General features: G+C 31.7%; 1 protein-coding gene across 2 annotated transcripts in view; it reads right to left on the minus strand.

Annotated features, from left to right (window-relative positions):
- Window positions 1-24,208, minus strand: part of LOC115225425 (protein unc-80 homolog) — a 318,484-nt gene that overhangs the window by 124,079 nt on the left and 170,197 nt on the right. For both annotated transcript variants that reach the window (XM_036498583.1, XM_036498580.1), the window contains one exon: window positions 995-1,123. In XM_036498583.1, the coding sequence (XP_036354476.1) occupies window positions 995-1,123 (129 nt within the window). The remainder of the gene's footprint in view (window positions 1-994; window positions 1,124-24,208) is intronic.

Below are 24,208 nucleotides of genomic sequence, written 5' to 3' on the forward strand. Positions count from 1 at the left end.
TGGCTGAAGAGGGCTTTAAACTATCTGTTATGCTGATTATACATTGATGTAAGAATAAGTTGTTTTATAAAGCTCGAATCACGTGTACCATGACATCCTTTGTGTTCTGTTTTTTTATTTCATTTGATACATGTATATATATATATATATATATATATATAATATATATATATATATTTAATAGGCACACGAGCTTTGTACTGAATGTCTCAGATGATAAAGTGAAATTGATAGACTTTGTTCTTGTATATTAGAAGTTTATACTTGAATGAAGACTGTCAACAACTCACTGTAATCATTAAAATTATTAAGGTACACCTAAATATATCTTAAAATAGATAGTAAAGTAGAAGGAGAGACACACACACACCGAAAAACAGAATGTGTTTGAAAAAGCGTAAGATCGAGACATAGAGAATGAAAAGAAAAGAGTAATTAGGTAATATACATGTAGAAGGAGAGTTCATCTCATGGACTTTAAACTCATACATTGACAGATATATTCCCCCTCTATCTCTATTACTTAATTACTCTTTACTTCTATCATTAATTCTATATCTCTCTCTGTACAAGTCAATCTCACTATGTCTAACTTATTCTTCCACACAAATTTATGTTTGCATAAGTTATTCCATACTCAAATGTTATTATTGTTGAAGGGTAGTATGCTAGTATGCTAATAAATGAGACTGAATTACAGTATTAGTTTCAAAAAATATTATACTTTCCAGTTTTAGACATATAACTGATTACTTTTTAATATTGCTTTTCAAAATTAATTCTTTTAAGAGTAAAATCTAACAATGAATATTGAAAACATCAAATAAAATTTCTCACTTGAAGATTCAATAACATTTTAGAGCAGCTAATATAAGGAAATAACATAAAGATATTTAAAATGAAGAAACAGATGATGATCATTCAAAAGTTAAAAATAAAATATCTTAGTGTTTTAGGTAACATACAAAAGCAGAAAATGGAAGGGTTATAGTACCTTCAAGGGTTAGCCTTCCCCAGTGTATGCTACCATTTCTCCATGACATGCTACGACTTTGGACATTAGCACGATTGATGGGGGCCAGAGAAACACGCCGTGCAGCCATGTTTATTTCCTCCTGTACAGCTATGGGTCAAAATCAAAGCAACATGCAGGTTACACAGGCTCTACAAAATGGCACAGGGCTAAGAAGTGACCACAACTGGACAAATGATCTCTAATCAAAATTGCAAAAACTAAGAAAGGAAAAGGAATATTAAGGCAGCACTTGGAGTAACAGGTATTTACACCTGAAATAAGTAAGTATGAAGGTCATGTTAAGAGAAAATATTTTCAAATGAAAAGTGAAATCTGAAATAAAGGCAAGATTATAAGAGAAATTATGATTCAAGAGGCCTTTGATAGCATTTGCTTCAGTTGAAAAAATAAAAATAGAAAGACTGATGATAGAACCATGGTTAACATTCAAATGATAAGAAGTGATTTATGTTTTCTAAAAATTTAATCATGATACCAAATACAATATAACTGGTTCATACAGGAAATTTATTATGACAAATGATTAAAAATTAACTAAATAAGGATGATAATTATTAGAATATTAAATATTTTGATCTTAAGAGTCAAGTGGCCAACCTACAATTGTTTTTCCCAGTTTCATTTTGTAATACAAAAGTATAGGATTAGAATGAATATTTTACAATTTTGTTTTTATTAAAGCAAGAATTAGCAGCATATATTACAGTGATCAGATTGGGTGAGTAGAAATTTAATCAGTTCTTGAGATTTTAAAGCAGGTTTGTATAGCCGAATTTATGTGCATCTTACGAGTATATTATGTATATTCATAAAAGTAAAATCATTTTTGTGAAGCTTCATTAAAATACATCATTCAGTTGACCCTATCATGCAATATTATTATGAAATAAATTTTAATTATTTTTGCATGTTAAAAGGCAAAAATATTTTTACATTATATTCTGGATACTCAGTCTGTTGATTGTAAGTGTGAGGCCCCATTAGTAGAGTCAATTTACTGTAGGTACACCATCCTTTAGTGTTTAAGTTTAATGTCAGAAGAGAGTAGGATTAGTTTCCAATAATTTTTTGATTTGGGTACCTAGTTTTATTTTGTTATTCATATACAATAACCATTTTGTGAAATCAAATGAAATTAAAGGTACAAAACAATTGATCCAGAAAATGCTGCTTCCTATCATATGACTGAAGTTAAATCATGGCTGAAACAGGATTAAAGATTTAAAAAATGATTAGGTTAAGAAGCTCATTCAGAACTAAATGATATTGATACTTCAAATGTATACTGAACTAAAATAAAATAATAGTAGTAACTGGATAAATTTAATTTACATTAATGGTTTTAAATTTCATTTCAAATATATAATTGCTTTAAAAACAAAACTAATCAAAGCCCCCTAAGAATTATAATAAAATTTACAAAATAACAAAGCAAAGGGAAAAAAAGAATGACTGAAAATGCATGTATTAATTAAAAGTGCAATTAATAGAAACATTCTATTCTTAAAAAGATATTCAATATTTGCAAATTATGTCCCTAAACTGGTGAATTCTTGTGAAATAAGAGTAAAGAAAAGTGGTACTTGATAATGATAATAATGATCAAAGAAAAATTAAAAGAAACAAGTAAAAGGTGTGAAAATAGAAAAGGGAGGAATGAAATGATTGAAATGATAAAACTAATTCTGAAGCAAGAAATTTTATATAAAAAAACATTGGTGATACTAGCCAAAAGACTACATACTTACCAAACTTTCATTTTATGTCCAAATAAGTTAAATAATCTGGATAATACAGCGTACTTATATTTGTTTTACAAATATTTTTTACTATACCATAATTATCATTAAGAGAAGTAACATTAAAAGTTATTTTTTCATGAATGTACATGTAGATATACACAGATGCGCAATATATGCATGCACCCGCAGAAACTATTTTGAATATTTGAGAGACCTTTGTAAGAATTTTTTATTATTAAATATATTTATTAAGCATTTAGTAGTTAATGCTTTACCTGAAGCAGGATACACACAAGATGTCTGATGTATTTATAAGTCAGAGATTATCATATATGTTTTCAATTAAAATAATGAAACAATTTTAATTTGGTACCAGGTTAGAGCAATGCAATTATCATGGACTGACTTTTATTTCATCACAGTTGTTGTTATTGAGTTAGTTCTGCTCAGTGATCAGTGGGGAGCCAATTTTCAGAATGTCATACTGACTCCATGCTCCAAAATGTGTGCTAACCAGTATTTAATTGTTAGTTTATTGTGGTTATTCCATCCTGGTTATGAGACAGGCTGTTTTAACTGTTATATTCTATTATATCGTTGGTATTTTTAAATCAGTAAGGAAATGCTTAGGAATAGTGAATGAAAATATTGATATTGTCTTCCATTACCCTCCATCAAAGCTATTGTTTCAGTGGTAATATATTATGCTTCTACATAAGTCAACAATAAAAACAAAAATGATATATATGTTCAATTATAATTTTGAAAATATTACCAAAAGAAAATTTTGTGAAAACATATTTTCTCTAGCTTTCAGTTTAAAACTCATTTAATATATATATATATATATATGTAAACAACTTGTGATTTTAAATCTGCATAAATCAAAGTTTCATAGAAGCTAAATCATACTTCATCCTTCAGAAGCTGTGAATCTAAGTACTGAGGCAACCAGGAGCTCTAAAGGTCGACTATCATTGGATGTTGTATAAAGTTCATTCCTATTAATCACCTCAAGTTATTCACAGAAGACTGTTGCATGTTGCAATAGCTACTGAAAAGTGCAACTCTGATACAATAGAGATAACTCTCTTTTGCTTTTAATTCTGGTAGAATTTCAGTAAAAACTATGAGTACTATCAACTAATAGTTTAAAATTAGGGAGTAGAGAGCTATGTTGAGTAGAATGGAAGGTCACTCTTCTTGCTAAGGAATATGGTGGGCTGTTTCAATAAATACAGCCTCTGGGAGAAACAAAGATGGCAGTTTAACTCTCCAGTTGAATAAGTAGGAATATTGTCAAGTTAGCTCTTAGTCAAGCTGTGCAATTCACTTCTCATGGTTTGAAGTTTGAAGATGAAGTGAAACAGAGAGATAGACTTTTCCTTGTGTTGGAGCTGAAAAGAGTAAACGACCCCCACCCACCACAAAAAGAAAAACAACTTGGTTCCATCCTCTATTCAATCTAGAAATCTCCATGAACATATCCAAGAATTTTTTTTCTTTATTAGACATCATTTTCTAAGCACACATAAATACCACAAGTTTTTTAATCTTCACAATGTTAAAGTTAGTTACTCCTGTCTGTATAACAATACTTCCACTATAATAGAAAAAAAGCATACACCTACACAACCATTAGTCTAGACACTAACCTTCAATTATCAAAATCAATCTACCTTCCTCTGATAGAATTATGCCTTTCCAAGGCAGGGTTTTATAGTGCAACCCTCATCCTACTGATGGTATCCTGAGGAATTATACAGGATTCACAGCCAATGATTTCAGTCCCATCTGTTGTTCTCACATCAGTTCTACACATCTTTGAACGATATTTCCCATTGAAAGTGGAGCGTAAGAGATTTCTAGATGCATTCAGTTATTGTTTCTTTTTATACATATCGTGTGTTGTTTCTGATATTCTGTTTATAGTGAGAGAACTAAAAAACCTATTACATCTAACAGCTACAGCCGGATTATAAAGAATTCTAGTTAAATAACTTGTGGCATCTATGTGAAACAAGGAAGTACATTTTAACAGTGACAAAAAATTCCTTGCTATACTTGTAGAAATGTAAAATTACTGTGTGCAACCTTATTCTAATGCTCTGTTGATAATGACAATTAAAACATTTTCCCTGTATAAGTGCAAAGAATAGAAAGTTCTGAATAATCATGGAACAATGAGCCAACTGTGTCTAAATAAATAATTATACTCTATAATATATATAATTTTTTACTTGTTTTAGTCATTAGACTGTTGCCCTGCTGAAGCACCACTTTGAAAAATTTTTAGTGAACCCAATCGATTCAAGTACTTTAGATTTTTAAGTCTAATACTTACTGTATCAGTCTCTTTGCCAAACTACTAAGTTATGGGGACATAAACAAACCACAACCAGCTGTCAAAAGGTGGTGGGGACAAACACAACACAAACACAGATATACACACATATATAAAACAGGCTTCTTTTATTTTATATATATCTGATCCACTCACAAAGGTTTGATTAGCTTAGGGCTATAGTAGTAGACACTTGCTTAGGGAGCTGAACAATGAGACTGAATCCAAGACCAGATGGTTAGGAAGCAAGCTTCTAACTCACACAGCCATGCCTGTATTGAGTACTTATCCATTTGTTTGTAGTGTGGATTTATATATGTATGTATCTACCTATCATCATCATCATCATCATCATTTAGCGTCCGTTTTCCATGCTAGCATGGGTTGGACGGTTTAACTGGGGTCTGTGAAGCCGGAAGGCTTCATCAGGCCCAGTCAGATTTGGCAGTGTTTCTACGGCTGGATGCCCTTCCTAACGCCAACCACTCCGCGAGTGTAGTGGGTGTTTTTTACGTGCCACCTGCACAGGTGCCAGACAGAGCTGGCACAACGGCCATGAACGGATGGTGCTTTTACGTGTCACCGGCACGGGGCCAGCCGAGGCTGGCAACGAACACGAGCGGATGGTGCTTTTACGTGCCACTGACACGGGGCCAGACAGAGCTGGCAAACGGCCACGAACGGATGGTGCTTTTACGTGTCACCGGCATGGGGGCCAGCCGAGGCTGGCAACGAACACGAGCGGATGGTGCTTTTACGTGTCACCGACACGGGGCCAGACAGAGCTGGCAATCGGCCACAAACGGACGGTGCTTTTACATGTCACCGGCACGGGGGCTAGCCGAGGCTGGCAATGAACACGAGCGGATGGTGCTTTTACGTGTCACCGGCACGGGGCCAGACAGAGCTGGCAAACGGCCACGAACGGACGGTGCTTTTACGTGTCACCGGCACGGGGGCCAGCCGAGGCTGGCAACGAACACGTACGGATGGTGCTTTTACGTGCCACCGACACGGGGGCCAAACAGAGCTGGCAAACGGCCACGAGCGAATGGTGCTTTTACGTATCATCAACACGGGTGCCAGACGAGGCTGGCAGCGGACACGGATATATGATTTGATTTTGATTGTTCTCACTGGTCTTGCTGGGTCTTCTCATGCACAGCATACTTCCACAGGTCTCGGTCTCTGGTCATTTCCTTGGTGAGACCTAGAGTTCGAAGGTCGTGCTTCACCACCCCGACCCAGGTTTTCCTGGGTCTACCTCTTCCACAGGTCCCCTCAACTGCCAGGGTGTGGCACTTTTTCACACACCTATCTTCGTCCATTCTCGCCACATGACCATACCAGCGCAAACGTCTCTCTTGCACACAACATCTGATGCCTCTTAGGTCCAACTTTTCTCTCAAGGTACTTACACTATGTCGACTATGAACACTGACATTACACATCCAACGGAGCATACTAGCTTCATTTCTTGCGAGCTTACGTAAATCCTCAGCAGTCATAGCCCAAGTTTCACTACCATGTAGCATGGCTGTACGTACACATGCATCATACAGTCTGCCTTTTACTTTGAGCGAGAGGCCTTTTGTCACCAGTAGGGGTAAGAGCTCTCTAAACTTTGCCCAGGCTATTCTTACTCTAGCAGTTATACTTTCAGCACAACCGCCCCCACTACTGACTTGGTCACCTAGGTAGCGGAAGCTATCAACTACTTCTAGTTTTTCTCCCTGAAACGTGATAGAAGTTGGTCTCTGCATATTCCCAGAGTTTATTGCTCCTGAGCATCTGCCACAGATAAAAACTATTTTCCTAGTTAGTCTTCCTTTGACATTACTACATCTCTTATGTGTCCATAGCTTACATTTGGTGCATCTTATAGAGTTTCTACCTACGCCTTTTCTACAGATCGAGCAAGGCCATCTACCTGAAGGCGTTTGTGATTGGTCTAACCTATGTATATATTAATTTGCAGGTGAAAACATGATACTGAAAATGATACTGAGAAAAAAAGAAAGAAATATAAAAAGAAGATAAAGCTTGAAATAAAGGAAAAGAATTGAAATATATAGCATTATTAGCCAGTTGTGATCACTAGAGCCATGGTGCTGAATGGTGGTGTGTTATGTGCAACAGTCAACAGGATGAACATTAACCAAAGAGAGGTACCAGGATGATTGAACAAGAATCAAGAATATATAGACATTATATAAAGATACATTTAGACGGGTGTAATATTAGATATGCTTAGTTCTTTAATGGTACAGCTGCTGATTCAGTGACACTAGGAAATGTTTCAGATACATGTAAAGATATTCATATATATGCGGTTTATGTATATATACACATACATATACCTAGAGATGATGACTTTCGTGAATATGTAGAAGCATGCTTCTACATATATATACACATACATATGTATGCATGTATATGTATATATAAATGTATATATATATATATATATTATATATATATATATATATATATATATATATATATATATATATATATATATATATATATATGTATGTATGTATGTATGTATATATGTATGTATGTATGTATGTATGTATGTGTGTGTGTGTTTATGCTTGCTAATGTACATATATGGTTAAGACAGAAATTTCCCTGTTCTCTTTTTTGCATATTAAAATTTAAGAACAGTAACAACTATAATAATAATGATAATAATTATTATAATAATAGTAGTAATAATAATAGTGATAATGATTAATAACAACAATAATGATATTATTATAAAACAACAGCAACATCAAAACAACAGCAACAACAATGGTATCAATAATAATCAAATGGGTAAATCATACAATAACAAGTGTTAGGAAGAGATTGCAAAAGCTGATGCTCAGGTCAAATCAACATGCAAGGTTTTTTTTTTAAAACTGGGTTATATGAGGTATTTCACTAAGAAAGGGGTAAGGAGATATCAACAAGGTGGTTAAAACATGCAGGTGGAGCTGCATCAAACATAATTTGGCTCAAATTGGAGCTATGTATTAGTTATTATTGGACTTGTACATATATCTGAATTAATTAATGAACTGAACGTCACATAGTGAATGATGAGGATATATCTTTCAGAAATAATTACACTTATTTCTCTTATTGCCCATGTTTGGTTTTATTATAAAAACATTTTTTTTTTCATGAGATCGACATATGAAAACAAGATAAAAACTTCAGGAAATGAAAATACATCCATAATCAAACTAAAAAAAATATAAATCCTGTAGGAAAAAAATGTCAACCACAGACACACACAAACTGACAGACAGACAGACTCTCTCTCTCTCACACACACACACACAATACCTACATTTATAAGAGTTATTATTAAAGCAAAATACAAGCATGCACACACATACACACTAATTCATATGAACATTCTTAATTAAATTATTAATGTTAATGAAAGTGAAATGAGAAATTAATATTCTCATATCATTAAACTAAATTAGCATCTAGTATTTTTTATGGTTTCTCTGAAAAACCAGCTCTAATCTGAGAAGCATGATAAAAAAATGGGAAACCAATTTATTCATGGATAATCTTATTCTCAAATAAAATCTGAAGTGGCTTAAATACCCCAGCTGTTTTCAAGAGAAATAAAATCATAAATATATGCTATACAAAGTTCTATCTCACTCTCTCTCTCTCTCTCACACACACACACACATGTCTAAACTTTGTTGAATTGATTACTAAAGAAAATGGGATAACAGTAAAGCTCCTTCCATTAAATTAAATCTGAATGCATGTTACTGGTATTGTTGTTTAACTCCTGGTCGTCTCCAATCAAGTAGACTTATGGTGGTCAAAAGCATTCCAATTGTGAACATACTATATTTTTTATACTACATTATCCAATTTGTCTTTCCTCCTTTTTTTAAGACGCTAAGATATGATTGGCAGCAATTTAGCTGCTATGTTTACGAGGTCAGGTAATTATGTGGAGGCTCTCTTGTTTAGTTTCTCTGAGCGAAGATGATTTCTATGCTCAGAAATTGTCCACATCATTTGTTAGTTGTCAGAGTATTAAAAAATTCAAAGTAAAAAAAAAAAAAAATCACCAACACTAATTCTTACATGCCTGTGTACCCTTTCTTCTTTATGGCTCTTTTACTGTTCACTTTTCTGTCTTTTTGTGTTTTCTCCTGTGTACTATGTGTGCACTTTTGGCTTTTACTTATTACTGTTTCTGTCACCCTCTTTTACTCCTTTCCAGTGAGTTGAAGGGCAAGATATAAACTACTCAACTCCTGTATTTTAAAAATCACAGTGAGCCTCTTGGTTATAAGTGTTAGTACATTCAAATGAGATAATAATTGTAATGAAATTATCTCTTAAAATAATAGAGCAGTTACTTGAAAAAAATTCCTTCTAAAATATTTTATAGAAAGACAGAAGAAATTATAAATGCTAATTACATTTCAACTTCAGTTGTAAGTTATTCAGCTTGTAGTGGAATTTAGAAAATGAGTTGTTTTGGGATTGTAGTCATAACAATAATCATGTCAGAACTGACACATTTTAAAAGCAAGAGACATAGTGTCTCAATATTGAGTAATAACAAGTTCTATAATGGTTCTCAGACTGATAAATACCAAGTAACATCAAGCTCTGTCTCCAAAATATTGGCGAAACATCTGGTGGTCCTGTTTTTATTAATGAAAAAATAAAATTGAGCTTGTAGCCATATAATTCTTTCTTCACCATGTTGTTAGATAAGTTTAAAGCCCTTTTAATTTAATGAAACATGGTATTTTTGTCTGTTCCCTTTTCGATCCATACAGCCCCACCCCATGAGAAACAAGTTCAACCTTAGATCAACCCTGACTGAATAATCCTATGGTCAAAGACATTCCACTTGTGACCATCCTATTGTTTCTAAGACAATAGAATTTTAAATTTAGCTTCTATTTGGAGAATAGTTATTAAATTAGATTCAATGTATTAAATGGAGAAGAAATCACTTTCTCAAAGACAATGAAGTATAAGGCTCAAACTCAAATCTAGGAATTAGTCATTAGTGGTATTTTGGTTACACATCCATGCCAACATCACAAGACAGAATCTACAACAGAATAATGCTACTTCTCACTTAGATCCTCAGACAAATTAGAATCCAAAAGATATCTCATCTAAGCATACACACGTGCACTTATACACACACACACAACACATACGCACACAACACACACACACACTTAAAAAATTTAACTTCATTAAAACATAGCCTCATGAGAGATGTATTCACACATCCATATGTAGTGGATTTTTGGAATTGTAAAAATAAAACTAAAAATATGAAAAAAGAGGAACATAACTCCAAGGGAGGCTGAAAAATGATTAAAGTTTTATAGAAAACTTGGATGTAATCATACATAAGGAAAGGAGAGGAAGGAAAAAAACTTCAAAGCAAAATGGTTTGAGACTGAAGATGATGCTCTTAACAAGGAAATGCACAGTAAGAATAAAAACATACACACACACACATGAAGGTAAATTGCAAACTTGTTACAGCTATTATGGAAAACAATCAAATGAGGAGGCTATAAAGAAAATTCTTTTAGACTATTACTACAAAAGTAAAAGTAAAAAAAAATTGAAAAGTAAAAGATAAAAAATAATATATATATATATATATAATTACCATCATCATTAACTTGAGCTGTTCTAAATAATTTAGTTCATTTTATTTACCCATTATTTATTTGAATAGATTGTTCATAAACCCATATAAATTTACGTAGTTAAAATGGACAGGATGAAACAAATAAATGTTAAAGTGTATGTAAATGTGTGTATGTGTCTGAGTGTGTATGTATAAAAAGTGAACAAGTTTTTTGGGGTATGTGTAGAAATGTGACTATTTTCTAATTTTATTGTTTTACCAAAATCCCTTTTTTTCATATTTCTCATGAATTCCTTGCAATTTATTTGGAACAGATGAGATGATGTTGGAATGTATTGCTGTCTCTTTATAAAGGATAAAACCTACTTGAGCAATGTTTATTTTAGTATGTGAATAACATGCGTGTCTGCATATATAAATAAACACGCAAAAACATATATACCAACATTTATATATATGCATATATTAATGTATAGTGAAGTTTGAAACTGGTATGCTTAGATAATTATGTACATTATGGGAAGATGAAAAAATCTTTTGTTTCAGATTTGTTCTTTCAGAGAGGTAGGGGATATTTTCAAAATGTCAGATTACTTTTCAGTACAAAGCATAGAAACTTACAAATTTCACATATATACACACACATCTATATATAAAATCCAAAACCATGATTAGCAATAATATTAATGAAATGATAAAATGAAATAATAAAAGAAATGCAGCAAATAGATAAGATGTGAATGTTCAAATGTTTTACATAGTTTACAAAAAGCACTTTTAAAAACTATTAAGAACTTTTATTTAAAAAGGAGTATATTTGCTACATATATAAATACAGAAAAAGTTTTAATATGAGATGTAAATAAATTCTAGTTGATGAACAAAAGACATCAAAACACTGTAAAGAATATTGACACAAGATTTTTAATATTTGATGTATTTCATTTCAAAAAGTTTTGAACTCTCATCAGAAACCTTGAGTAATGATGCACAAAACTTTGAAGTAGATAAACTATTTTGATACTATGAAATAAGTCATATGTTATTATGTACAGTGACCAAAACATTGAAGAAACTGAAAAGAAAAAGCTGGGAATATAAGTGTTATATTGTTAGCTGAAAAAAGTACAACCAATATGATACATGTTACCAATCCATACTTGTAAGCAAGTATGGCTTGGTAATATGTACTATACTTTAGTTAATTGCTTTTTTAGGTAATTATGTAGCTGCTAGTAGACATAACCATCTTCTGTAGACTCCCACACTTAATCCAGAGGAACAACTAGGATGAGACAGCTGGAGAGAGAGTGGGGTGCATCAATACCCAGCTGGTGTTCATTACAGTTGAAAAGATAGGAGCAATGTGAAATGAAATGCCTTACTCAAGAATAAAAAATGCTGCCTGGTTCGGAAGTTGAACTCACAATCTTATGATCATGAGCCAAACACCCCTAACTACTAGGCCACATGGTTTCAATGTTGCCTGAGTAGTGCATTTATTTAAATAAGAAGTTTAATGCAAATATTGAGAAGATATCAATGAATAAATATAACAATATCAATAAAAATAACAACGATAATAAGAGATCAAATAGTTTAACAAAAGATAAGCATCTGAATTTTAAAAAATCCACTAGGTATTATGTTTAATTCAGGAAAGTTAAAAAGAAAATAGTCCTAGATTATTTAGAAATTTACACAATTATTCAGTGGAAAAAATGTGAGAAGAAACATGGAAAAGACAAATGAAAAAGGTTAAAAAATGAAGTGAGTCTTTGAAAAAATATTTAGAACTGCATCTATGAAAAGAGAAAGATTTAATCCTAAAACTTTAAAGATTATTAACTTTTAGACAGAGTCACATGAACATTTGTTCTTAAGGGACTCTAATGGAATAAATAGGCAATTATGTTTCATAACTTTTGAAGATTATAATTATAAATTATAAGGAAAACTTTGTACACTTTAGGCACATCATGTTGCCATATGAGTTTTCTCTCCTCTTAATGTGACTCAATTCCCCTGCAGCTAAAGGGAGAAAACTCATATGACAACATGATGCACCTAAATGTGCTAAAAGTTAAAACCTCCACTGCCTTGCAGCTAAACTTAACCATGGAAAAGGCTATGATAGTTAACCCAGTAAAGAAATCTGGAGCTGGAGATACTAAAGCAATGAGGGGGTCTTTACTAATCTATTGGTTGGTAACTCCTGAAAATGGAGAGGTCACCATTAATAACAATCTTTGGGCTAAGTGGACCCTGACTTTTGAGGCCAAGAGAATGGAACTCTCTGTGCCAATGCTTCCTCACTATATTTTCATGCACAGGTTTTTGTACTGTGCAACTACCATGCAACAATTGTCTTTCTCAAACTTAAGAGAAGTACCTTTGTAAGTGGTGGGGCATGGCCTTGAAAAGTTTTTGGTCAAACAAATCGACTCCAGTGCATTTTTTAAAAAACCTAGTACTTAGTTTATTGGTCTCTTTTGCCCAGCTACTAGTTAGAGGGATGTAAACAAACTAACACCAGGTGTTGAAGTAGATAAACTATTTTGATACCATGAAATAAGTCATATGTTATTATGTACAGTGACCAAAACATTGAAGAAACTGAAAAGAAAAAGCTGGGAATATAAGTGTTATATTGTTAGCAAATCCACTAAGAAGGCTTTGCTTGACCCAAAGCTATAATAGAAGGCATTTGCCCAAGGTGCTATACAGTAGGATTGAACCCAGAACTATATGGTTGAGAAACAAATTTTTTACCACACAGCCACACTTGCATCTATGTTGAGATTAATTTTAATACTCTCAGCCAATTTCTTGCAATCAAAGATATGGTAATGAAATATTTTGGCACCCTTCAACTCTATTCATTTAGAAGATAAAATAGAGTTTGTCTTATAATTCTTCTTCCTTCATCATGGTGATTGATATGTTAAGCAGTTGGAAGCCATCTTAATTTTATCAAATATAGCAATATGTCACCCCACCTTTCAATTTTCACAGCCCCCCCCCACTTTTATGAAAACTCCTACACTAAGTAACTCTGGATAACTGACCAGTATTTTCTTAGCTTGTAAATGTGACAATTACTATAGATTATGGAAGAATGGGCTCTACCAAACTGACTTGTTCTCAGTACAAAATATAGCGATGAAACCTTTGGTGGGACCCCATGTGCATTAATATTACTCTATCAAAAGTAATGTTTATTTATCCACATTGTTTGGAATTAATTAAGCATTATTTCGTAGCTTTGAGATTTCAGTGATGTGACTGCTTATTTTCAGAATGACATGTAAAGTATGTGTTAAAGGTTGAATCTGATCAGTTTGAACATAAAACAAGTAGAATACTTGGGCCATATATGGCTGGTTTAAATGCTAAAGGGTGAATGATTTTTATTTCATTCCCTTTTCTTCTTTTACTTTTAGTAATTTCATATATAATAGTATTGTTGCCTACTAAACACTCTAAAGTAAGCATAACTAATTGGCAAGTTGAGCCTGTGACTTGATTTTGATACCAGCTTACCTCATTTCCCTTCTCATCTATCACTAATATCCCTGGGAAAAGGATGAACATCATGAATCTTATTTTTCATCTATTTTCCTATGTTACAAATCTTACCATGTATATACCCATTTTAGAATGGATATATATTATGTTCCTGCATGTCACAAGAGGTGACTAAATGTGATGATATCCAGCTATAAAACACTAATGCAGAAAAACCTTCTGACTCATGTCAGTATGGAAAATCAGACATAAAATGTTGTTGTTGATGGTGATGCCTATGTTATAAATTATTATCTAATTACAGAGCTGGTAGAGTTCTCTATTTTATCTCATCCATCTAAGCTCTGGTAATGAAACATTTTGAAATATTTTTCAATGTTAACAAGATATAAGACCACTAGCATCTCAGTAGGCTATCCTGAACTCTGCTGACTCTGTGTTAATTTTGTTAGTTGACACGAGTTGGATAAGAAAATTTAATGATGTGAGAAATACATTAGAATAAGTTATGAATCAAACCTTGAAATGTAGAATTTACTGATAAGAGAATGATAAATATTGGGTTGTCAGATAAATTTGTACCCTTTTTTCTACTTAGCACTCCACTGTCATATATGCCTAAAAAGAGGTAAAATCTATACAAATTTCACAGACAAAAAACAGAAGTTGCAGAGGAAGAATAAAGCTATAGAAATCCATAAAACGCTAAAATAAAAATATTTTCCATGTAAATTCAAATAACAATGGAAAGGATCAAAATAAATGGCAAAAAATTTTTTTAATGATAAATTAATCTAGTAACCCAATATTAAATGACAGGTAAAAATATTACAGAATAACAATTATGTATTGAATCATTATCAATTTGATTTAAACCTTCATGAAAGCTAATGAAAGAAATTATTTAGAATTTAAACAGGGAAAAATTATGTAAACATCATGATTTTAATCATTATGAGCATGATTCTTCAAGTTGAATTTTATTCAAGGCAGTGAGTAGGAAATGAATGAATTTTAATCTTTACTCTGGTTGTCTAATTTATTGGTGCTGAAAAGAGAAGATATTTAACCTATGCCAGAATGAAAAACATGATGATAAAAGGGAGGAATATAAACTGAAAACCAAGATTAGATGCCATAAGTTACCTATGACACAAAGAATAATGATTTAAAAAAAAAAATAAAGACAATTTCAAATTAATACTGAAAAATTATTACAAAATAGAACAATATATGTAAATAATTCTAGGACTTTGTAAAGTATGAATAATCTTTCATGGTATCTTCATTATATAAATTATTATGAAAATGTCAGTAATTAATAATAATAAAAAAATGTCTGAGAGCAGTGATTATCTCATAAGGTTTGATACCAGGTAGAATTGCTTCCCCAAGAGTACATGAAAAGTGAGCTATGGCAAAAAAAAAATCTTTGTATAAAAAAATTCTTTGAGCCAATATTTTACACTGGCAAATATCATATAAACTAAGGTTTCTTTCCTTACAGAAATTTTAACTAATTGACTATAATAATAATATTTCTGAGAAATTGTAAATTGAATCCAAAGGCTAAAGAATGAAGAATAGAACAGTGCATTGAGAAGTTACACAGTACTGCATTTAATACTTTTCATGTTTAAGGCAATTTGAGATAATGCTTTTCTGCTCATATTAACATAGAGAAACAACAGCAAGATTGAAGTACATAACCAATACACATATATAAACAATCCTATACAGATGACAAAATGAACTCATCTTTAATTACATACTGCTATTAGGTTTTCCATAACAACTAGATTTATCACCATATTTATAATTAGTCAGCAATGTTTAATATCTGCTACTGTAAAGCAACCTATAATTACTGGCATACATAATATTATTTAATAAAGACTTCCATGAGAGATTAAAATTCTTCTGAGAAACTAAATACATTTAGTAGATGAAATAAAGTTAGTAATACATATTTTGCAAGAATTTGAACAGAAAGGAGAGAAAAAAATCAATAAAAAGTGAATAATTTCAGTAAATGGAAGAGAAAAATGTTTAATAGTTTTCAACTGAAGCAAAACGGTAATATGAAATATATGAAAAGTACAGTTTTTTAGAAAAAGTGGCAAACTCTGATGAGCATAATATGCACATATATGTAATACAAATGTAAGTATGTATATATAGTAGGTAGATAGATAAATGCATGTACATATATGGTACTGGTGGATCTCCATTGTTTGAGCAACTGAATTATCTGCTCCTGAATTAACATATAAGTGATTAAGCTTTCCACAGTCATATGTGGCTTTATCAAAATTCTGAGACATAACCAGCTTGACATAGACTCACAAGGCTGTACCTTTTGAATAGTATATGCAATTTACCCAGTGGTTTTCTATTTCTGTCAATCAAATTTCACTCACAGTGTATGAGTTGACTCAAGGCCATAGAAAATTACATTCACCCAAGATGTCATGCAATAGCATCAAATCTGGAACTGTAAAGTTACAAAGTGAACTTCATTGACATTCAGCCATCAAAATTCTATGCACACATACACACACACACACACACACACACACACACAGTAAAGAGAAAATATAAATAGCTTTTCTGTTGGTTTTATCATTGAATAATCCAGTTGCCAGATCAATTGAATTCCCTACTTATTTATTTACAGAGTAAATAAAGAGATAGCTTCCTACCACATCTTCTCTGAGCACATGGACCTAAGTATAAAGAAAAGAGCTAGTGTTGCTTCCACAGCAGTAATGCCATGTGACCTGAGCTAACAAATGTTTGACACCAAGAAGCCATCTTGAATTTGTCTCAAATCCTTTACTCTTCTTCTGATGAAGAGCTCCTTTTAGTTTCTCTCCACCAAATCCACTCACAAGGTTATGGTTGAAAACACTTACACAAAGTGCTATGAAGTGGGACTGAACACGAAATTGTGTGGTTAGAAAGATAACTTTTTAATCACAGAACCATACCTGCACCTATATATATATATATATATATATATATATACACACACCCACATACACACAAATAAGCAAACACACACACACACAGTTATGAAGTTTGCTTTGTAATCATGGCACCCAAGATTTGATTCCACTGAGTAGCATCTTGTGTCTTTTACCATCAGGTTAAGCCAGGTCCTGTGAGTGACATTGGGCTAACAGAAACTATTTCTATAATTGAAAGGTACAAGTTTGTTACACATTGTGTCATAGGGACTCTGTCTGAGGTTTGTGTTAAGGAAAAATGTTTCTAGGGAATACTCAGCGACTTAGATTATAATTCAGTGAACAGATAAATCAGTTGTTGAACAACTGAATACTCATCATCACAACTTATGGAAATCTGTTTACTTATATCTCTCTCACTATATATATATATATATATATATACATACAGGGTGACCACACTAAAAATTCAGAACCCACAAATCTTTGAATAAAACTGTTAATTTTAATTTTTATTCTTTTTTTCTTAAATCAGATCTTCATTTGTATCTTTGCCAGAGCCAAATAAAGCAAAAACTTACAAAGACCGGACATAGAAAACGTATAACCATGTGCAAATGGCTTTGTGAGACAATTGAAGATAATCCAGACTTCTTGGATCATGTTTGGTTCTCTGATGAAATGCACTTTTTGCTGTCAAGACATGTAAAGGGCAAAAATAATGTTTATTAGGGTACATCTGCACAGAAGGATGTGTTTCAGAGGTCATTACACTCAACAAAGTACACAGCATGGGTAGCAATCTGTAAACATGGCACCATCAGCCTCCAGCACTGCAGAGGCCATTTGGAGCATATTTTGAAAAGAACATGACTTTTATGCAAAGGGAATGATCGTGCACAGACCGAAGTTTAAGTCTAGCAAATTTCAAGAAATTTGTTAGACCTTTGTAGGATTTAATAAAATTTTTATGGGTTCTGTTTTTTTGGGTCACCCTGTATGTATATATATATATATATATATATTGTGTTAATGTTTGTTTCTATGTCTAGTTATAATAAAAATAATTTTACATTAATCTGATGGGTTAGTCTATACTTTTGTAGAATAGAAATTTATTTTTCTTAAACAAAAAATATTGTTGACAATAAATTCAAAGTCAACAATATTCTTGTTTAAGCATAATTATATATATATATATATATATATATATATATATATGTGTGTGGTGTGTGTGTGTGTGTGTGTGTGTGTGTGTGTGTGTATGTATGTATTATATGTATTTTATTTGTTTTTAAACATTAAATCAATAAACTTTGGTTAAACATTTTAAAAACTTCTGCTTCAGAAATATTTACTGAAGTGACTATTATACAGAAGGCAAATTAAATTTAGGCAGATTTTGATCATAATGAAATAATACACTCATGCACACACATACACATACAAGATAATACTCTCATACATGTGCACTCATACTCATGTATACAACACACGTACTACACTCATACATGTGCATACACACACGGCAATTCATATGCTTATGTACACATACAAAACACATGCATGAATGTACATACACAAACAACTACACATAAATTATTCTCTGAAACTAAAGCTCAAAGTTTATAATATAAAAAAGGCAATTATTTTGTTCTGTTTGTTTTAGTTTAAATGACAAAAATAATGCAAAAAATAAAACTTGCATTTAAATTTAGCCAGACATAAGCAAATATTAGACAATTGAAAAACAAAATGGTCTAAAAGTACATAAAAAAAAAGGAAAAGAAAAGAATCTAGCTGCTATGAAAATATATTGTTGCTAAAGCAAGAAGTAGAAATTTTAGGAAAATATGAAGAATTTTGTTTAATCAAAATATCATATGTATTTTTTCTCATTTTATTAATGGTTTCATAATATTCTTATGTGCGCTTATATATTATATACTATTATTTATTTCATATTATTTCATTGTTTTATCTTCAGTGGTCCTACCAAATTTCAATAGTTATTTTATATATTTTAACCTAACTTTGAACTTATACCTCGATTAGAAATATAGTGGAATTGTGATACATAAAATATTGTAAATTATTGTATTTTTAGTGATGAAATAGGATGTTTCTCTCTCTCACAAACAAACACACACACATACAAGCATATAAAGGCATCATCATTTTGCATCTTCCTTATCATGCTGTCGTGTGTATGTCCATATATCTTCATATTTATATTGCTTGAGCAGCAGTGATTTTTGCTTATGCTCTCCATAAACAATAACTCAAAGCTCAGCAATTCAATGTGTGATGACAAGTGGAATAAAGTACCTTACTTAAAAACTGGTAAGAGTTGGTAGCATGGTTTCTATACCTGGATGCTTTTCCCAGCTGAAAATTCATATTTGCATGAGATATTGAAGCTAATGCATTTCCTAAAACCAACTTGACAGTCTTATTTAATAGGATGAGCACTTATTAACAGATTTAGCTAATAAATGCAAGCAGATGTGGCTTGTGCAGAACACTGCTTACTGCAAATTTTGAACTTATCTTGGGATCACATGTTTAGAACTTCAGATATGTTATAATAACCAGGCATTTTGGAATCTCATCATAGTTTTTGTTCTGTTTGTACTATACATTACAAACATTCTGAAACCTATGAGTGTATACCTTGAGAACTTAAAAGGAAAAATGTTGAGCCCTGTACCATATAAAATATTTACATTTATTAGGTTTATAATAATATACTTTCTAATCATAAATTCTACCAGCTAATATCACACAAAATTAAATCAGATATTTAATAAATAGTGATGCTAATTAAAGTGAAAAACAGTAAGTTATGTAGTAACTGTAGTGAATATTGCTAAGTGATTACAAACAGAACAAAATAAATGAAAAAGAATTAGAAGTACACTGGTGAAAATAAATTTAAGACTGATGATAAAAGTTCTATTTCTTACAAAATATTTTGTTACTAACACCATACAAATTACTTTTATCTTTTACACCTTATGCAGAATTTATGTCTCTTTCGAATGATGCAGACAATAACTATTTTTATACAACTTGAAGAATTCTAATGCTAAATGAATATAAACGTTTCAAATTTACCCGTAAAATTAGTTTAAGACCATGTAATATGTATGCAAAATGGGTGGTCACACAACTAGCCTAACTGCACTATATAGTGTTATGATTTAACATTACTATACAATTGATTAATAATGGGAAAACAACGTAGCCTCAGTCCAGTCACGAGAGCAAAAATTGTATTACTCCACCAGCAAAAAGTTTCCTTTTCGAACATCAGCAAGCAACTAACAGTAAAATGGCTTGCGTACAAGCATGGAAGTTATATTCGGTCACTGGTCAACATAAAGATCAGCAAAGGACTGAGGCCTCAAGAAAAACGATGGTGCAGTTGGACCGTCGAATCCACCGACTTTCAGAAGGCAACCAAATGCGGGCAGCCATTGACATTTGTAAACAATTGTCCAATGAGAATAGTGTTATTTTTACACTACAAACTGTCCGCAACCGTATGAGAGAATTTGGACCACATGGACGAATCACTAGGAAAAAGCCAATAATATCCAAAAGAAATCAACTCAAATGCCTTAATTTCACAAAATGCCATGCTCAATGGACTGCTGAAGATTGGTGCACGGTCCTTTGGAGTGACGAGTCACGCTTCTGTATATTTGGATCAGATGGTAAAACATACATCAGACATCGCCCAACCAAGGAATTCCATCCAAAATGCTCGAAAAAGACGGCGCAAGCGGTGGGTGGGGGTGTGATGGTGTGGGTGGCATTTAGTAGCTTTGGTGTTGGCCCTCTAGTTAAAGTTGATGGAAAGCTAAATAGTGTAGGTTATATGAATCTACTAAAGGATAATGTTGTGCCATATTTGACTCACCAAATGCCTCCGGGGGCTATTTATCAGCAGGACAATAGTCCTGTGCACAAAGCCAAAAGGTTATGGAATTTTTTGATCACCATAATATTGATATAATCAAATGCCTCCTCAGAGCCCGGACCTGAATCCGATCGAGCACTTGTGGAATTATATTTCCAAAAGAGTTCATGCTAAAAAAAAACATCTAATCTAAAACAATTATTTGATTATATCAATGAAATATGGCAAAACATTCCCATAGAATTTTGTAATTGCTTAGTGAATTCAATGCTGAGGCGTTGTTCAGCCGTTATTAAGAATAAAGGCTACGGCACAAAGTACTAATACGTATCTCATTCTCGTTTCTCATTTTTGCTACAATCTTAAGCTTTAAATAAAATTATAATGATACGGTTTTAAACTAATTTTGCTGATAAATTTGAAACATTTATATTAATTTAGCATTAGAATTCTTCAAGTTGTATAAAAATAGTTATTGCCTGCATCATTCGAAAGAGAAATAAATTCTGGATAAGGTGTAAATGATAAAAATAATTTGTATGGTGTTAGTAGCAAAATATTTTGTAAGGAATAGAACTTTTAACATCGGTCTTAAATTTATTTTCACCAGTGTACATAAAAAAATTTTTTTATTTAACCCATTGAACTGAAAACAAATAGTATACAAATGCACTCATAAATCTATACAGACTGATAGGGGTGTTTATATACCAAATGACATAGACTGCTGTATGGTTATATAATGAACAAGGAGAGAGAAAATTGCCTCATGAGTTGACAAAGTAATTATCTTAGGACTATGGCCACATGGTCATGGAGTATTATATTATTTTATTAGCTTTTTCTGTTTTTGTAATTTTGTTGTATTAGATCAGCTATGACTTGCTGGGTTAAAGAATTAGCAGAGCCTGCCCTGTTTTCAGTAACTCTACTGTAAATGGCAAGCATGGAACAATGGAATTTACTAAGATGGAAAGTTATGTTATTTCCAAACTTGCTTTGAAATAAATTATCATAACTTGATAATGTACTGCCATATTAAATTATACTGTTTCCACTAGCCTCATATTGGTACCAAGAAGCTGGAATTAAAGACAATTCCAGTAAACATATACATTAACTATAGCAAATGAGAGTGCAGGTGCTAATTACTGACAAGTTATGAAAGTTGAGGTGATACCAAGCCAATTTGTAGAAGTCTATACTGTGTACAATTCTTCTTCTATATTGTTAAAAGGGTCCCATTTAGAATGAGAATTAAAAAGAACTTAAACATTACTAGAAATATTGTACTGCATACAGTCTAATTCTATGGATGATAAATTCATAAATTTAGAAAGCAGATGTTTCTTTTTATGAATGAATAATAGAAGTCTCAACAATTAAGATAACAATATAATAAACATTAACTTAGAATAAATTTGCTTTGTTATTTACCATTATTTACCATTATTTACAATTTAAGATTTCCTTCATATTTTAAATCAAATGCAGTTTTGAGTAACGAATTCATCAGATACTTGGCTCAATTAACAAATCCTAATAACACAGGGGTCTTCAACCACTGTGCTACATAGAAAGACTAAATTTTAAAATGTTATTTCTGCTTTATTGAATATTACAGTCTGCTTTTACATTATATATGTATCATATATGTATTATATATGTAATAAATTAAATTGTATATTGTGCGCTTTTTTATGTTTTGTTCTGCATGTGATGCCCCAGTCTATGGAAAAATTGTTTTGCATGAAACTGGACTGTGAAAAAAGGTTGGAGGCTACGACAATAGTGCAATAAATGCATGGTTCCCTTGTAACACAGATACTGTTAAAGGTATGTATCTTGGGTTAGGGTTATGTCAAACAAAGCAAACTTGTGCAGTGCAACAGAGGTAGCTATGCTCTACATAGTCTGGTTTAAAAATGCTAGAACATCAAAGCAGACCACTTTCAGTTAAGAACTGGTCAAAGATGAAGTAGTTATCACTTTAAATAAACCTATATCTTAACCCACTATTAATATTTGTGAATTGACCCTTTTAACAATAAGTCAAATTTCAGTTATCTGAATTTTTATTGAACGTATTTCAAAGCTTAATGTTCTGTCATTTTCCTTTTTTATTTTGCAACCTGTTATAAATTTATGAATATATTTAGTTAATTACAATGTCAATCTCATAAAGATTTTATCTTCTTGATATGTTTTGAAAACAATGAAAGAAATAGTGCAATTGTACACATGTGTTCATTACAATTGTTTTGAGTTACATGGATATAACATTTTAACTTTAAAAAATATTCAAATAAAAATGAATAAAATGTGACAACTAGTAATGGAATATACCTAATATTATTTATAAGACTTCAGAACATAGGAAGAAATTCTGTTCTTAGTTTTAATGATTTTAATGATTTTCTTTTAAAAGAGAACACAATGGAAACTAAAAATATACTTTCTTGACTATCACTTAATTGTAAGTAAAAAGTTTCTTCTTTTGAATGAAGATTCTGGAGTGTGACACACCACAATAGTTTGGTACTACTGTTTAAATGCATATAGATTAAAAAAGAATATTTTGAACTTTGTTTTAAAACAATTTGGTAGCTGTCACTCCCAAGAAAACATGTAACTCTTTCAACTGAACAAGTGGTTTTGATCTAAGATTTTATGTTAGGACTAAAAAAGTTGCACCGTGGTAGAGAAAAGTGTAGTCATTAAAACATAGATGTGATGTATTAAAATTATTTTATAATACCAGGGTATTACAATTATACAACTATATTCTTTACATTCTATAACCAATTTTAAAATTATTTTGCTTAAAATTTTGCTATTTTATTTTTATATATGAATTGCATGTTTCAGCAAAATTATAAATTTGATGAAATCTTGATAATGATAATGATTTTGTATGATGGCATGGGTTGGATAGATCTGCAATGCATCATAGTTTTTGCATACCAATCATACACAATATATAATTTGAATTAGTGTGAACT

This window comes from Octopus sinensis, linkage group LG2, assembly GCF_006345805.1.
Source record: "Octopus sinensis linkage group LG2, ASM634580v1, whole genome shotgun sequence".
In the NCBI taxonomy this organism is placed as follows: Eukaryota; Metazoa; Mollusca; class Cephalopoda; order Octopoda; family Octopodidae; genus Octopus; species Octopus sinensis.